Genomic DNA, 18,714 nt, shown 5'->3' on the forward strand with positions numbered 1-18,714 from the left:
AGTTCATCAAGTCAAAAGGGCTTTCTTGTGCTGTCAGTACAAAACAAATAGATGTTTGATTTAATATAATATAAAACAGAGAAAGATAGACAACCCTTCTTCTTTTTTCATACATTTTTGCTTTTGTTCAACTTTAATCGTCATCTTTCTACAGTTGGAATTAATTTGTATGTTTATATACTATATAAAAACAGAACTTTAACCATAAATCCAATTTACAAACAAAGAAACAGCTCAGTGCTCTTTATGTTATGGCATTATTTATTTGAAGCTACTGCTCCACTGAAGAAGAAAATAAATCACTGCTGATTAAAAAGGTGCAAGAGTTACATGAGTTTAACCTGGAGGGAGAATATAACATAGATATTGGTTAGGTCAGCTCTGATTTCTAATGGATTCAAAGCTGCTGTCAGCTATACAAAAAGAAGGAGGCCATGTGACGAACAATGGATGCCATCTAAACAGGCACATGTGCAGACTGAGGAACAGGGAACAGGAGAGGAAGCCTTGTTGCCCCTACAGATAAAGTAATAACGTTAACAACTGCTTTCAAACACTAAGATTGCCTTTAAACCTTCTCCTGACACTTCAAGTAAAAATCTATTTATTTTTTAAAGAAGGAAAAGTTGCAAGGTCACATTTTTACACAACAGGAATAAAGTTATTTGTTATCTTCATCTTGGAGGCGTTGGGCCTTATCTACCATGTTCGTCCATCATACGCAGAGTACACTGTGCAAGAAACAACAAAACAGCACACACATTCCTTTCATTGCACTTAGTCAAAGAAAATTAAATTGTCAGTTGTACAAATCACTCTCTGTTTATCTGCAGTTGGTTAAATGTTGCAGACGAGGTCATTTTTAACCGCCTTCTTTTTTCAAAGTACGACTTTTTTCTAAGACAAGATTAAAACATGTACATTAAAATTAGCACATCTCTTTGTGTCCTCTGATACTTCACATGGCAGGAAGCAGCGTGGCCGTCACTATTGCAGGATTAGGGGGGCGTGAGGTGGGCCCCAGAACATAACTACACATAATGAACAGAAATGGACAGTAATGGCTTTTCCCTTTGAAGCCAGGAGATCTGCCTGGTCAGTTTAAAGTGTCTTGGTGAAGAGGAGGGCTGACGACCAAATGTCCACGCCTCTGATGATAACACATGGCGTTTGAGAGAGAGGGGTTGTGAGTGAGGGAAACAGTGGCAGTGTGGGGCATCTATGAAGTGCTTTCTGGAAAGGCGACTCTTTGGCGTGCGGTCCGGGGCCGACTCCGAGTCGGGACGTTGGCTGTCCGTTCGCTCTTGGTTTCAGACGGCTGCATTTCCGCCGGCGGGGTGCTGGCGTCACCGAGAAGCTCTCGCAGGAACTTGAACTTGGACAGGAAGAGCTGCCAGACTACATACCAACCTGAGGGGAAAACCAACAGGGGGGAAAGGATGTTTACTGGTACATAAAGGAAGTCTTAAAACAACAGGGGCACCTCGTGTAGTAACATCACATTTGAGTCAAAGAGGAAAATAACTTCGCCAATAAAGCCAATTCTGATGAGAAGATTTTTAACCCAATTCAAAGAAAAGATGGCGCCCAGAAATAACATCTCATCCAACATGTGTACAAAATGAACCAAAATTCAAAAGCTTATTGGCAACAGACTGGATAGAGCTAGAAAACTGGTTATTTTGCTAAATGAAATTCCAATTTCGTAATAACTTTTCATCAGGATGGACAGAAGGGCAGCTGTGTAAAATAACCAAATGTATTGAAGTACTGCAATAAAAGAATAGTTTTGTGGTGCTTTCTTTCAAGTTCTTCTCAGATTCAGATCAATATCAGTTAAAATAACATTATAGATTTAACAGAGCAAAGAAGTGGTTGAAATTCGCTCCAACTAGTGCTGGGCGGTATACCGTTTCAAACTGGATACTATAAGAACTTTATAACATAAGATACACATTTTTTGTTTGTATGCAAAAGTATTGAGGTGTCTGAGATGTCAGGAGTCTCGACAAGCTTTACCAAAGTCTTAATGTAGCCTCACTAGCCTGTACATAATGTTCAGCGTTTAGAGTGCCTTTATGATGTTCATATTGTAGCTATTTTGAATGTGTTAAAGTCTCTTTACTGAGGGATAATAGTGCAGTGCCAGCCAAGTTGCACTACTTTTATTTGTTTACTTGAATATTGTCTGTGTGTACTTGGCTTGAAGCAAGGTTTGTAAGTTGTTCAGTTGCACTTTATTTTTTTGTTCTGAACATAAATTTGAAGGTCAATAATAAAATAAGTATTTAAATGTGCACTCTGCACTTTCAGGGAAAGGGGGATTTGTTCACATTTTCAAACAGAGCTTTTGTTGTTAGTTGTTATTTGGAACTCAAAGTTTTTTTAAATGGTTTAACATGTTGGAGTCATTTCATGCATTCTGATAGCTTCACCACGTGATCAGGTGGGGGCCAAAAGGTATAAATGTAAATACATTTCCAATCATTGAAAAATAAATAAATAGCGATATACCGTGATAATTTAGGAGAAAAAAACGTGTCATACCAACATACACATTAAAACATCAATAATAATAATCTAATTATATTTAACACAACACTGAAAGGGCCATTCTGCATAAAACATATTTTTATTTTGATACTTGAGTGATAATACTTCTGTAGATTCACTTAAGTAACATTTTAAATAAGGCAGGGTATTTATCTTTCAGGAAGACTGCTGCTTAGCTCCGGAACTGTAGTTATATATTAAGAGGCATTAACTGGTTAGCCCCAAGATTTCATACTACCCATCAATCTCTGATGTGCCTGCACCTTAGTGTCTGGATCAGGTGCAGGCAGAGGAAAAGATAGAAAAACAAACTTAGCTAAAGGCCATAGAGGAGCAGCCAGGGTTTGTGACTTAACACTCCTGCTCTGCCCGTGATAAAAATAGAAACTCCTTACTGAAATCGAAACGTGCCAGACATGTAATACACCCTGACCTGTCATACAACACAACTGAACAGGAATAGTTAGACATCAGGGCAGAAAATGTTACAATATTCCTTAAGGAGATCAGCCAATATGTAATCCACTCCTGCAGCCTCTTATTAGGGCAGCATATCTGTGTTCCTCGTCTTATTATGACACATTAACGATACAGTCCAGACAGTAATATCTCCAGAGTATCAGGACCATTCAAACTCCATCTTAAACGACCTTCTCCATGCGTGTGTACTTTTAACTAAGAAGCCCCACCAATACCTTATCATGTTTATATCGTGAACATGAAAGACCCTGGGAATATCGTGATGACATCCTTACGAGTGAGCCGTGTTGTGCCCTCACTATCTATCAAACAAAGCTGTATTGTTACAAATAAATAAGTTACCAGATGGCTTAGAAAGTTAGCTTGTTATGCAAGTAACTTATCAAGGTTATTTCCTTTAAACTCACCAAACAGCATGAAGAGCAGCGCACAGACCAGTGTGGCCACAATGACCAGCAGTGTGAGCCCGACACTCTGCCACATCTTAGCTGGACACTGGGTACCAACAACAGCATAAGGAGGTGTCTGCCTGCGGTGTGTTTTCTGCCTCACACCGCACACTAAAGACGTAGCTAGGTAGCTCTGTTAGCCACCTGGCAGCTGAGTTAGTTAGCCTTTATGAAAAACAAACAGCAGGACATCGCACAGCAGCTTGTAGCGTCTGTCTGGCTAGCTAGTTAGCTAGCTGGTTGTCAAACGGAGCCACTTAAGTTTAAAAAACAGATTTTAGCATTAGCTAAAGTTAGCTGGTTACAGCTGGGTTTAGTCCTTGTTCTGTGTGCTACATCACTGCAACATGTGTTGTTATTATCACAGACAGAGACAGTGCAGCAGCTACAGTAACTTGGCTAAGAAGACAACAAAATAAGCGTCATGAAACTGATTTACACTGCGCATGTGCAACATCCATTTGACTTCTGGGTAGTGAAGTTCTTCGTATTATTCGTATTTTTCTTCCATTTATTAAGAACATTTATCAAATGTATTATTTATCATAAAATGAGAGGTCAGATATTTCTGAAACAACAAAAACACTTCACAAGAAAAAAACATGGCTAAGCTACTTAAAATGATAATGTTATACTATAAGAAAAGTACACTTCAGCAGTAGGCCTATAAACTTACAAATGAACCACAATACATGTTAATAACTATTTAAACACTGTATGACAGTTATCCAATTTCTGGTGTCAAAAAGATAAAAGAAAACCTGTATGGTCAGAAAAAGAAAATGACTTCATAAAAGAAAATTACAAAGCAGGGTTGGATCAAAATCATCAGTTAAAATCAAATACATTATTCTATCTCAAACTTTAAAAGTGTGCATAAAGAAGAAAACTCTTGTGAAATTTGAAAGTACCACTGCATTGTATTCGCATATCCAGCAGGAGGAGTCATTATCAAACGTCTGTAACAGAGAGTTACAGAAGATTTGTTTTCAAGTGTCAGTATGTTTTGTAGGTCATATCATATTTCCCACAAATATTGTCATCAATTCAGCATCTTCAATTGGACTATGTGAAGCTCCCACCTTTGAGTTGTTTATCTCACTAAATTTAAACCATATTTAAATGAAGCTTTGAAGTGAATATAAAAGTCCAAAAGTATCTTATGAAAAGATAAAATAATCTATATGATTCAAAAATCTGTGATCAAATGTATGTGTCACTATGTATATGTGTCACTATCAAGTAGTGCCAAGTGCTTAAACAATTTACCTATGTAAAAGTTCAAAATACCAAAGACTAAACATACTAAATAACAAGCAGGGTCTTGATTTAGAAATGTTCCTGAAGTATCTTGAAACTGGTCCTAAATACAGTACCACATTGTATATGCAAATGAAGTGTTCAGGTCCATTTCAGCCTGTCACTCACCCTCATTCTGAATTCGAGGAACAACACTTCATGTCTAAACTGGCAGTGGAGCACATCCCTGCACCTACGCCAGCATGAGTATTTGCATATTATGCTGAGGCACTGTGAGTACATGAGTCATTCTGCATTTCAAACACGTGTAAGAAGAACACTGGGTAACCAAAGTAGGTGGATCAAGTCCAGGAATCTGAAAGTCTTTAGGAGCCTTCTCTCTGAATTTAACTAGTATATTTTTAGTTTGAGAATTTAGATTAAATTAGCTTCAGCTCATTGTTAAGCCAACAGCTTTCAGTATTATGTTTAATGCACATTAGAGGGAGGTTAAAGCTGTGCATAGAGAATAAAACAACACAATGCAAAGTTAAATAATACAGTTTGAAAGATTCAAAAAAAGGAAATGAATAACTGAAAATGTTTACCATCATAATAACAATAATGATGATAATAATAATAATAATAATAATAATAATAACAATAATAATAATAATAATGATAATAACAATAATAACAAGGCCTTATTTGAGAATAATACGATTTTTAGTATAGATTTAAAATCAGCAATATTTGCAGCAAATTATTCTTATCTTTCCTTTGAATATGTATTGGATTCTTATTTAATTCATGTGTGCTTGCCACTTAACTAAATGCCGTTTTACTTTTGCTACTACTTGCTGTAACAATGTAAATGTCCCCTCTGTGGGACAAATAAAGGAATCCTGAATCTGAATATTATTCTTATTCTGCTGACAATGTGGGACTAAAAAGTGTGTTATTTCCCATGCAGTCTATGGTTATGGCCTATATAAGAACAGAAAGCGCTGGCCTGGTTTCAAAGAAGATGCTACAGATCATATCTGATGCAACAAAATGTACCACACAGTTCAGCTGGAACATCAGTCAGATAGATCATAAATACACGGTTTACCCTGTTCCTGTGAGAGAAGTTCATTTTTGTCTTTTCAACTGTAAAATGAATGTATTGTAAAAAGTATAACACTTTCCTCTGAAATGTAACGCTGTAAAAGTTTAATTACCTCAATACTGGTTTTTCTTGCATCCTTTCACAGGCCTTTGCAATCTTATATTTTTCTTTCACTAATTACACATTGCTAATTATTATTTTGCTACTTTTTGCTTTGTGACCTTATTCACACACAGATTCAATTATTATATGTTCTCATTCCACACTTTCACTTATGCATATGCCTAAATGTGAGTGTGTTTAATTTATTATATTTAAAACTGTTTCTGTGATTCAGTCATAAATCACATTGTACAGTTTTTCTCTTTCCCTTTCCTCCAGCAGCTTGTTGTGTTGGTTAACGGCCTTTGGCTAAACCTGCTCACTGTGTAACAATAAATGAAGCACACAGTGAGTTAATGGAAATGTAACTGTTTTTTTTATGTTATCTGATCCTGACAATGATTGATCATTGTGTCATACTCTTGAAATTACATTTGACCTTAATTGGAAGAACTTGTGCTGCTTTGGTTTTTTAAAAACATAAGGTTATTTAATGTCACAGAACGTTTGACGTGTCAGCGTTCCCCAAAACATTTGTTTAAACTCAAACCGCTGATGACCTTTTAAATTTATGCGTTTAAGCTGCATAGAAGAATGTTTTAAAGAACACACACACACACACACACACCTCAACACTGTGCAAAGACAACAAACATGATTTGCCTATACATATTTCCTGTCAGAGCACATTTACCTGCTGTGCTTCAATGTAAGAGGTATTTGTACATAATTCTGTGTAAATAGGTAAATACATTTAAGGGCATGCAGGATTTAAAATGATTGATACACCTATGCAAACAAACTTTGGAAAGGTTGGGTAAAGCCTTTTGTGGCTCCAGAGGGAGAGCAACCGGACGACGCCATGGTGGTGACCTGTCAATCTAAGGGTAGCCACGTCCTAAAATGTACCCTGCTTTATCGTTTGTTTTTACTTACTTAATGGGGTTATGGCTTGCACAATTAATATATCAAGGTGTATTAAAGCTCACTTAATAATAACAATTGAAACCACTCATTAATTAGAATAATATTAACTGAGGTAACATAACACAACTGAATCTCCAGCAAAACTGTCTGTGTCAAGTTGCATTGTGTGTAATGTTAGCAAAAGCAATTAACAGATTTTTTTTCCACTTCTAAATAATCTGAACATTGTCTCCAACATTGTAAAAAATATATAAGCTTATCTTCATAAGGTTTATACAATTACTGATAAACCTGTGCAAAAAACCCCAAATACTCAAGATTTAATTTACCTAGTGTTCTGAACACATTTGGTCATTGTCTGCTATAATGACACCAATACATTTCTAACAATTCCTTACCATTTAACCAAAATAAATGTTTGTAATAGGAATAGAGACGTTACCCTGGGCTTTATGTTATTTGTCACAATTATATAAAAGGGAATCTTTTAATAAGGAAATAATTGTTAATTGTTGCACATAACACGGGTCTGGTATGAAAAAGAAACATATCCAAGTAGTCTTGTCAAAGTTTGAGTGAAAGTGGAGGGTGTGATGAACAGGTTTTCTCGTGCTGACAAGAAATGAGTCAAGGACTGCACAGCACGTAAACACACACACACGGTAGAAAACCCTGGGGGTTATATCCGATTCATAATTCACCATGATATTTAATTATGTTGACGTTTATTCATATCTGTCATCCATTACTTTTGCGCCTAATAAAAACGAAAACAATTCAAGTTTGTCATGCTATTGATGACTTTTCTGTTTGACTGTTCCCTTCATTTTTACTTACTTTCTTACTTTTCATCTTCGTTCTGATCCCAAAAAGCTCAATTGTTACAAAAGAACATAATTTATGTCAGAGAAAAAATACATTTTTATCAAAATGAATATTCTGACAGCGATGTAGCACTTGAGTAGAACATTTTGAAAAAAGTAAAAAAACAAAAAAAGCAAAGCGAAAAAAATAAAAAGACTTAGCATTATAAAGCCAGTTTCTGTTTTAAATCTAATTTTTCAGTGGGAATAATTGTTAATATATTAAGAATTGCTCTAACACGTGGTTTATTCGACAAGAAGCTTTTACCGAATGGGGATCCATGTGAATTATTGCCCAACTCTCGTAAAAACATAACAGGCATATTGCCAATATGACACAATAAAGAAATAAGCATAATAAAATTTGACAGTAATATCGGAAAGAATGACAGGTTCACACAATTACAGTACATTCTGAATTCACAACAGGGTGTGGATTTAAATCCCATATAACGGCATTAAAATCCACTTTTCCCTTTAAGATTCTTAAATAAAGATACAATTTGTATCAACAGTATACTGCCTCTTATTTTACTTACAATTCAACAGCTTTAAAAAGCAACTCAAATACAGGACTTGTCCACTTGTACAGAGGTATTTTTTTAAACACAGTTTTTTTGTCTGCGTTTTGGCCTGTTTCATACTGACCTCAAACCATTAAAAAGGTTCTTACGTTCACAAGAGAGTGAAGGAAATACCTTCGGACTAATGCCTGGACTAAACCCTTGTTAAAAAAGGCATTCAAGGATACAGCAATGTGGATACCACAATACATAAATACACAAACTTATGTTTAACTTTTCAGCCTTTAAAGACATGTGTTCACACCATCCCTAGATCTCGTCTCAGCAACTATTTCTCACTCTGCAGCTTCAGGATCTCAACTACCAGCATCTGTGGATCCATCAGCTGAGGAAACATATCCATGGCTGCATCTACCAAGTGCACGCTGAAGATAGCAAGAAGCTTCTTTCGCACAACCTCCCTCTGCTGCCCGCTGGCTCTGGACACCGGAGGAGACTCCCACTGAGAGCTCTCCCTGTGCAGGCGCTGGACCACCTGACGATGAGCCCCTATTGGATCAGACCAGAACTGCTGCTGGCGGCTGTGGGCTCTGCTATTCTGAAAATCTGTCGGTTTACTGTACGCAGGCGTGCTGACTGGGTATTCATTGTAGCTTGGGTACTGATGCGTGTAAGGAATGCTGTAATGCTGGTTTTGGTGCGGGAAAGCAGGCGTTGTGCCGCCAGAGGAAGGGCCATGTGAGCAGTAGCTGCACGGAGCACTGTACTGTTGTCTCAAACTGTGGGTGTGCTGAAGGCTCTCATACGCCGTCCCATACTGGTGATCACACACACTCTGAGGAGCCTCTACTGGCTGACTGTCTATTGAACCTAAACCAGAGTCCAGCTGCTCCCGAGAGCCACTCTGCAGCACTGATATGAGGTCAGGAGTCAAGCGCTTCTCCTTTTTAGATGTGGCCCTCTTGCTGGAGCGGTGACTCGCCTTCAGCCGGTCGTTTTTATGATCTTTCTTTAGGGAACCACTCTCGGGTCCCAAAGTCAGTTTCTTTGCCATATCCTCCACCAGCGAGAGGCTCTGCCCCGGCACAGGACTGGAGCGAGTGGAGGATTGTTTCTGATCGGTGGAGGGGTGCTTAGCGTTCACCCGAAGTTCATCGGCAACAGAACGGTTGGACTGTTTTGATCGCTCTGGATGGTGGAACTTACATTTAATCCCATAAGTGCACTTCTTTCCTGAGGAAAAATGAAACAGAATATTTTGTATTGCGGATTATTTTAAAACAATACTGACTGTGACAGCTGTATGAGTTATGAAAAGAAAAGCATTTGTGACATCGGGCAAACAAGGCCAGTAGAATGTCTCTCACCATAAGGACATGGTTGTTTTTTCTGAGTCTTAGGAAACCTCCGCAAAAAGTTTTCAAGGGTCGGTCCGTAGCGGCCCAGAGGATCATCAGGAGGCATAAACCTTTGAGAGGGGGAAATTAAAACATTAGTAAACCTAGCACTACTGCCTCCGCCAACCAGTTAAGTTGCATTTACATCAAAGTTACAGCCAAAATGTGTACCTTTGACCTTCAATATGAAAGCAGAGAGGGGACTTAGTGTGTATAAAAGGCAGAACTTACTTGTTATTAACAAAGGAATACATGAGCAGCCTCTCCTCAATGAAGCGTTTCCACTCAGGCTTCTCTCCCTGAAGGTCTCGGTACATGTCGTTGGACACAATGACACCATCAGACTCGTAGCCCAGCTTGACGATAAAACAGTCGTCATTACAGACCACTCGTTTGCCCGCAACACGTCTCGACGGCGTGAACACCACAATCTTCCTTTTCTCTAGGTCTCGGAGAATGTGCTGATCTGAAAACAAAACATAAAGTCACAGTTAAACCTGAAAACATCCACCAGTTAAAAGACAACAGTTTCACTCATTTGGAGTCCTATTGCTGTCAAATACTTTATTTTAGTATTAGTGTTTTAGCTCTGTTGTTGGTCATCACCGACCCTTGAAGAAAATATGACTCTAAATGCCGCTAAAATGAACGCGAGTGCCTAAAACTGCCGTTCATAAAATGGTTACTAAATGCTAGGGTCAATCTCCATAACAGATGCATATTCATTTGAATTATTTCCCAGCAGAGAGATTTGACCTGATTAAATATTAACAAAGGGCCCCAAAAGTACATCCTGCAACAAAAAATGTTTTATCAGCATGAGCAATCAGTATATAAACAGAACGGTGTCAGTACTGGCTTTCAGATGTAGGGTAACCAAAAGCTGTGCGATTGACTGACAGTTCAAATGATTATCTTTTGGTATCTCAAACCAGCGGAAAAACCCTGCACTTTTATCTTTAGAGTTTGTATCTACATTGATTACACATAATGATCATTTACTGGCAAACGGGTAGAAACCAAACCTACAAAGGGTATTTCCCCATTGTAAGCAACATACAGTAGCTCACTCAAATGAGTTTTAAATTCTGCTTTAAAGTCAATTAAAGTCATCAAATGAGACTACAACTAATAATTATTTGGATGTATGATTCTAATTAGCTCCTCCAAACAAGAAGTGCCTTTAAAACTTCCCAGGATACAAGTTGAAATATTTAAAATGTTTGATTTATTTTACTAGCAGTTTTAATAAATCGTTTTTATAGATATAAAACATTAAAACTGCAAATTTACAAATTTGAAAAGCTGCACAATGTAAATGTTGCACATTTTTGCTTTTATTTATGATACGAGTGCATAACCAATTAACCTTGAGGAAGTAGGAACTTTAAAGCAGGTATAAATTCCAGTCGTCTGACCTGTGATTGGAACATCTGGCCGAGGCTGCTCCTTCCTCCACGAGGGAACAAACACTGTGATTTCAGTGTGGCCTCTGTCCATGAAAAAGTCCACAGCCAGCTGGATTCCCAGACAGGAGAACACTTCCTTGTTCCCGTGGCTGAAGGAATGAACAGGGATGGGAAGCATTCACACGTTAACAATTAAACAGATTTCCAGCCTGTTCAGAACAAAGGCTGAAGTGTCTTATATGATGATACCACTCTTTGATGTTCAAACTACAGCACAGCTCTTATCAAAACCCCTCTATTTGTTGTGTAAATTAAAGAGTTGCAAGAGAACAAGCTGACTTTTTCATAACAGGTTGACTTTAGATATTAAACCTTCAAAAGACTGCAAAGAATTTATTTTTGAATGTATCAATTTCCCAAATATTTTCTTGATCTACTAACAGTTTGTCCTATAATATGTCTTAAAATGTTTAATAAATATTCAACCTAGGTACTCAAAGCCCATTGTAATGTCTTTGTATTGTTTGATAGCACATTTCTTGATTTTTGTTTTAAAAGATTGATTTATGGTCAATTTACCAATCACTTGATTGTCATTGGCATAAATGCAGTGACTTCTTATCTTCCAAGTAACACACTGGATCCCAACTTTGAATCTTTTGGCTAGATTAAAAAAAGTAGTTTGAGATTTAAGTTTGCTTTACTGAAGAAAGTTTAAGGTGAATATCATTACCACTCATTTCGCCTCATATCTGTAAATTAAGCTTGAGCCATTAAATGGTTAGCTTAGCACAAAGACCACAAAAGAGTGAAACAGCTAGCATGGCTTACTTCAGAGATAACTCAATCTATCCCCAGAGGCTCACTATTTTTAAATGTGTACACAAAATAGAAACCTGGTGCTCAACAGGGATTATATGAATCAGTACTTTTTGGGTCCGTCTGGCCAGCAAAGAACGAAAGTGAATGAGTGTATTTTTTCAAAATGTTGAAACACAGTATACAGAGTAGTTTAGAAAGAGTTATATAGTCAACTCTCATATAGTCTTTCTTGTTTTTCAAGAACAAATAGTTTAAGTTGACCGGTATTTCGTGATAAAAGTGCAGAATTAACAAAAAAAATCAGTTTTGTTATTAAGCTTATATACAGCCGCAGAAGAAATTAAGAGACCACTTAAGCATTTTCTCTTGTTTTATTATTTATAGGTATGTCTTTGATTTGAATTTCTTTTCTTTTTTCTACAAACTACTGACTGTTTCTCTGTGTTGGAATTCAACAGACAGTGGAATGGCTGCCATACATGTAGACATAAAGATTTAAGAAACATTTGGAGTGGTCTCTTAATTATTTCGGCAGCTGTAGTATTTTGAACTCTATACCAGAAGAAGAAGGAACCCTTATTCGTCCCAAAGAGTGGAAATTTACATTCTCCATTTGACCTATTCTAGTGTTAGGAGCAGTGGGCTGCCATTATGTATGGCGCTCGGGTAGCAGTGTAGGGAACGGTGCCTTGTTGAGGCACACCTCGGTTTGGGGACTTGAACTGGTGACATTCCAGTTTCCAAGCCAAGTCCTTATGGACTTTGCCACCCTAACAGTTCTAAATAAAATAAGACTGTTACCTATAGAATAGTTAAAATCCTATATAATGTATGTACACACGTTTACTTCCAGTCTGATGTGAAAACACAACAGGCGTCAGTGTTGGGAGCACTTAAGGGAGTTTGATGTGTCAAATAATAAAAACCAAGACAAATAAGAGGGGAAACAAAGCTGACAGGAGAGTCTGGTGTGAAATGCTGTTGAGCCTGTTCATGTGGAAATTATGTATTTCTCAATAAGCAGAGCTGGTCTTTAAGGAAACAAGAACACAGTCATATTGCGGTGATTTGCATATTGAGCAGCCTCCCGGCAACTTACCTGAACAAGCGTGCCTGGTTTGAAAGTGCAAAATAAAAGAAGGGTGTGTATACCCTGAGAGGACAAGAAGAAATATAGTGTGTATAACCTGTAGTTCCTTAAACTGTATGTGCAGGTTGAGGTATGAGGAGGTGAATGAAGGAAAAGGTTGTGTATACACCCCTGAGGCAGTTCGCAGAATGACTGGCAATATGAATCTAAGTGGTGCCGAAACACCAAGCAAATAACAAGAGTAACAGATTTTCAAAGGAATTCTTATGACCCAATGTTTTTCAGAATATGTGTGAGGCCCCTTGTGCGCACACATGCCAAACAAATAGAAAGACAACTGTAGCGTGACGCGGTAATTTAGATGCTTGTATTGTACGGTATATGTAAAAAACAGTCCTTTAACATTCCCTTTGGCCATGCGTAATGCAATACAGAGACAACAGTCAGCATGTACTATAACTCATGAGGAACTCCTAAGGTATCATTTGTGTTTATGTTATCTTTGCCAGTAGCAACACGAGGTTCACTTTTTGGTTTTGAGTTAAACAACTGTTGGATGGATTGCCATGGAATTTGGTACAAACATTCCTTTACCCCTCAGGATGAAATATAACAACTTTTGTGATCTTCTGACTTTTCATCTACCGCCACCCTCACGCCAAGGTTTACTTTGGTTTATGACTAAATATCTAAAAAACAACGTCAGCCTCAGCTGTACCTTGTGTACCTTGTGTTTTGCTATTAGCAAATAGCCACCAAACAAAAAATCAGTTTTCAAAAATGTCCCAGTCTGGGATTTATAAAGCAATTCTTATCTTATCTTATGTGAGCATGCTAACGTGCTAAACAAGTAGGCTATACTGATCACATGTTAGCAAGCTTTCAATAGTCAGACCTGGGCCACAAAATAGAAGAGGGTTACATACTTAGGATACAAAAAAGGGTAAAAAGATGTGTTCCTTTATAGCTACAGAAAAAAAAAACTAATTTGATTACAGATATGCTAAGAAATATTAGTAATTATCATAAAATAATAGTGGTTGGTGTAACAAAAGTTTTTACTTGTTCCCATTACCTGGTATTGAGATAATCCAAAAGAAAAGAAGGTATTTAAGTTTCGTTAATTTAATATTGTTAAACTTGGATAAGGTTCCTGACAACAATTTTTATAAGAAATTGAATAGAGATACATGTTAACTCCTTTCTTAGCCCTGACGTTAGCACCAAGCACAAAGTGTGGATGGCTGTAGATTTTGTATTACTTCTCTTATTTCAATAACATTAGAAGATTTTATAGTAAATATTTTTGCTAATAACATGAACAACTTATTCAACAAATTGAGTAAATTCTGCTTTCATTTAGCAGTTTTTTGCTACGGACTCCTGGAAGATCACATGAAGCTGCATATCTCAGTTTATCAAATCTTTATCACATGAACCTCCCACTACGGTTTATGTTAATGCACTATTTATAACCAAAATAAAAACGATGGATGTGAGTCACTGTTTGGAAGCTCCCCTTGTTTTCTATCAGACTCATCACTTCAATAACGAGGGAGTAATCCAAAAAAAAAAGAAATGAATGAATCATTGCGTGACTTGAGGTAAATCTAAATGACTGGTTCCTATTGATGCCTAGAAGAAAGAATTTGCTCAGTGTGACCCCAAAGGAACACTAAAGTTGACATAAATATTATATATATGTAGCTGCTGGGGGACAGATGTGATAATAACTATAGCTTTATGGAGGAATTGTATAGCACTTACATAAAAGCTTTCCTTCAATTGAGACAAAAAAGTGCTTTACCGCCCCTGTACCTGTTTTTTATTAAACTAACTTTACATTTAATTTAATGGTTTTCTTGATCGATGGCTTGCATGGTTTATAAAGCCTAAGAATAAAATCTTGAGGTGATATTATCAAAGAAATTCAGTTTACAATTATAGGCTGCAACTAATAACCTTTATATTAATCTATGTATCTGTTGATGCGTTAAATATAATCATTTTGTGATTAAAAAAAAAAAGTTTATGTAATAAAATATATACAAAAATAAGCAAAGCAAGTCTACTGTGATTTCTTTAAATGTCTCTTTTTTCAATTAAAAAAGATCAGCATAATATTATATAAATTAAATAAAAGCAGGAAATCTCAATATTTGAGGAGCAAAAATCAGCATTTCTGCAATTATCCAATTTTACATTTAAAAGATATTATTATTCTGTTGATCAAGTAATGAATTAGTTGACTAAGGGATGCAGTACTAGACTTAAATTATATTAAAATGTTTTTAAAAAAGACAGGATAAGGTTGACTGAATTAAAGGAGTAAGACCTATTTAGAAAACGTAGTTTAAAAAATGTACTCTGTCACATTTAAGAAGCTATAACCAGGGAACTTTTGGATTCTTTCATGGATTAAAAAAACAGTGTCTTATTATTTTGTCACTGGAATAATCCATAATTTCCGGGTTCTCACCTCATGGCAACGTTGCTCCCGTCTATAACAATGGGTCTCAGAGTGTCTTCCTCTTCGGGGCTCTCCTCTCTATTCTGCGGTGATGACACTGCGAGAGGAAGCAGCATAGCGGGCCCCGCAGGCTGAGGCTCCCCTCTGGGCACCAGTACAGACATTGTGGTCACCGGCCCCTGCTTGCGCCCCCCACTGGCCTCCTGACTCGCACTGATCTTCACCAGCTCCCCCAGGAGTTTGTCTGTGTCCATGTTGGGGCCAAAATTCTGCTGAACGGCCTGAACCTGAGCTGTCGAGTACCCCAGTTTGTGGAAGAAGTCCAGCTGGGTGTCCGGGTGCTGGGGGCCTGGGGAGTGAGAGGGTTCGCTGGGCTGCATTCTCTCACTGGAGGGACGGGAGGATATTGGGTCCGGTAGGAGCGAAGGTAAAGTCCATGAAGAAGTGCCAGAGTCTGAGAGGTTTGTAATGTTCGGGATTTTACTCCATGGAGGTCCAGATGTGAAGACAGCAACATAAGCATTCATGTCTTCAACTTGCACACATTCCACCTGTTTGGAGAAAAAAAAATCATAAGATACTGTGCTGATACTTCTACTACAATACAATGTGTAAAGCTAAAGTGAACTTTTTACTCCATTACCTTTATTTCCCAACTTTAGTTAATTTGCATGTTCAGATTACTAATGCAAAATATAAAAAACAAATACCAGATGAAATGTAGAAAATAAAAACTAGCCCACCCTGGACCAGCTTTAACAAGTATTAAACACATTGACGCATCAATAAGTATAATCTAGTTACAGTATATGAAAAAATATATTCTGAATTTAGGTAACTTTTATTTTTGGTCCTTTGGGTATGATTTGATGCTTTTACATAAATAAGGTTCTGATTGTATGACTTTTACTTGCACCAGAGTTTTTCTGTACTGGTATTGTTAAATAGCCGATAAGTTATGTTAGTATTTCTTTTTGTTTAAGCAAACTAAAGAACAGCTTCAACCTCTCAAATGTAAGTTCTGTTGTTTATATTTAGAATATTTCTTTTTTTATTAATCAAGTCGTTGTTAGGTACTTTGAATGGCTAAATAAAACAACCTTATCACAGTTTTCCACTCTTCAAATGTCTACTTTGTCCAATCAGAATCAGAAATACAAAAATGATTCACAATGCACTACATTCTCACATTTCCTAGGCTGAAACCAGGTTATGCGTTTGATAAATGTCTGAAATGAATAAAAGATTATCAAACTAGCTACAAATAATCAACTTTCAATCCTGAGAAATATATCTTTGCTTGAGTGTAAACTAATTATCATCCTCCCAACTGACAGAAGTTAAATGAAGAACTGATAGAGGAAATAAACACAGATTATGATGTCAGTCCCTAACTATCTGAAACTACAGTAAAACTCATTGGCGAAAAGTTACTAAGTAGATAGATTTACTTAAGTACTCTACATATTTATATTTATGTTTGGGGTTATTGCACTTTACATCATACAGTATAAGTAATCAAGCAATTTTTTCTAATTCTATGTCATTTCAACTGAGTGCACTCAAATGTGCACTTTTTGCTCCGGAACATGTATTCAACTTTACTGATTCAGTGTAAAACATATAAAACGTAATGTTTTTTTATTATTAAGGTAACACAACATAAGACTTCATAATTCACACCAGTCTTGTTAAGTAGGCTCAGTTAAAATTAGCCTTACTTTATAATGCAATCATATGATATACATACTGTATTTCCGAAGAGACCTTCCGTATAGTGAGTAGGCTACTTTTGGCAGGCCTACTTTAAGTATATTGATGCTATCATGTTTTTACTTTTACCTCAATAAGATTTTGAATGCAGGAATAATAATAAGAATAATAAGAAGAAGAATAATACACTTTATTTGTATAGCACCTTTCATACACGAATTGCATTTCAAAGTGCTTCACAGGAGACAGTTGAGCTTTTCTTAAACACTCACATAGAATACAGCTACCAGTAAAAGACATAAATGAAAAACTTAAAATAGCATATAATAGACAACACTTTTAGATTGAAGGTACGAGTCAATAAAAGTGTGCATTAAAACAAGGATAGTGCAAATACAACGCAAAATGTGCACTGAGAAGAGAGCAGGAGTTAGCTTCCTTAAAGGCTAAATTGTACAAATATGTTTTAAGCTTTTTTTTAAAGACTTCCATCGAGAAGGCTTCCCTGATGTCTATAGTTATTTTGTTGAAAAGTACTTTTAACAGAGTCATTATCGTTCATCTAATTAGTTCTAAACATATTTCCACCATTGATGAATCTTCTGTTTGAGTGGTGTGTACTTGTAAACACAGGGCAACAGAATGTCAAACTGTGGCAACAACTTAGTAAAAAAAAATCACTGCTTCTGTTCCTGCCTGAAGTTCAAACCTTGCAAAAACGAGAGACTTAAACGTACCTTGAACACCACAAAGGAGCAGTTCAATTTGTATCTCCGACTCTTGAGTTTCCTAGTGAAGAGTGTGCGGCTGCTGGGCAAACGTGTCGACGAGTCGCCTCTCTCTCTGTGAGGTGAGGGACAGTAACAAGGAAGTCGGGTTTTCCCTTCTCTCCACATGAGCCAACAGCGCAGGTTGGGGCGAGTCACATGAGCACCAGAAAAACAGATAACCCTGCTGCCTCTGAGCAGAGGTGGGAGAAGTACTCAGAATTTGTGCTTGAATAAAATTAAAAGTACCAGAGTGTAGGACTACTCTGTTTCAAGAAAAAGCATCAAGCATTTAGCAGTTAGCATCAAATACTTAAAGTACCAAAAGAAAAAGTAATCATTGTGCAGATTGATGCCTTTCAGAATATATGATAGGCCTATGTTTTTATTATAATTATGAATGCATTAAAGTGTTATCAAAGCTGGTAAATGTGCAGCTAGTTTTAATAACATTGTATACAACAGGGTAGCTTTTGAATTTACTCCAGGTGAAACTAAAGTCTTATTTAAATTGATTATATTTCACATAATGAATCCAAATCTGTAAAGTAACTAAAGGTATTAAATAAATGTAAAGGGGTTAAAGTACAAGATTTACCTCTGAAAAGTACTGGAGTAGAATTACAAAGAAGCATTAGATTGAAATACTTAAGTAAAGCACAAGCTATCTAAAAAAAAATCTTTAGTACAGTATTTCAGTAAATGTACTTAACTTTCCACCTCCGCTTCTGAGGGCAGTTCACTATCAAATACACACACATGCATTATGAACATTGGGAAAATAAAATGAGCTATAGC

General features: G+C 36.8%; 2 protein-coding genes across 2 annotated transcripts; both read right to left on the reverse strand.

Moving 5' to 3' along the window:
• Positions 1-243: 243 nt before the first annotated feature.
• On the reverse strand, positions 244-3,916 carry smim13 (small integral membrane protein 13). Its single transcript, XM_063900159.1, has 2 exons — positions 3,441-3,916; positions 244-1,410 (listed from the first exon to the last, which is right to left on the reverse strand). The coding sequence occupies exons 1-2, from the start codon at positions 3,514-3,516 to the stop codon at positions 1,220-1,222; spliced, it is 267 nt and encodes an 88-aa protein (XP_063756229.1). The 5' UTR covers positions 3,517-3,916; the 3' UTR covers positions 244-1,219.
• Positions 3,917-7,550: 3,634 nt separating this feature from the next.
• Positions 7,551-17,996, reverse strand: zc3h12ab (zinc finger CCCH-type containing 12Ab). The gene is made up of 6 exons (XM_063900158.1): positions 17,887-17,996; positions 15,446-15,987; positions 11,064-11,203; positions 9,877-10,111; positions 9,616-9,716; positions 7,551-9,481 (listed from the first exon to the last, which is right to left on the reverse strand). The coding sequence occupies exons 2-6, from the start codon at positions 15,961-15,963 to the stop codon at positions 8,577-8,579; spliced, it is 1,899 nt and encodes a 632-aa protein (XP_063756228.1). The 5' UTR covers positions 15,964-15,987; positions 17,887-17,996; the 3' UTR covers positions 7,551-8,576.
• Positions 17,997-18,714: the final 718 nt, after the last annotated feature.

The sequence above is a fragment of the Eleginops maclovinus genome, chromosome 13 (assembly GCF_036324505.1).
Source record: "Eleginops maclovinus isolate JMC-PN-2008 ecotype Puerto Natales chromosome 13, JC_Emac_rtc_rv5, whole genome shotgun sequence".
Lineage (NCBI taxonomy): Eukaryota > Metazoa > Chordata > Actinopteri > Perciformes > Eleginopidae > Eleginops > Eleginops maclovinus.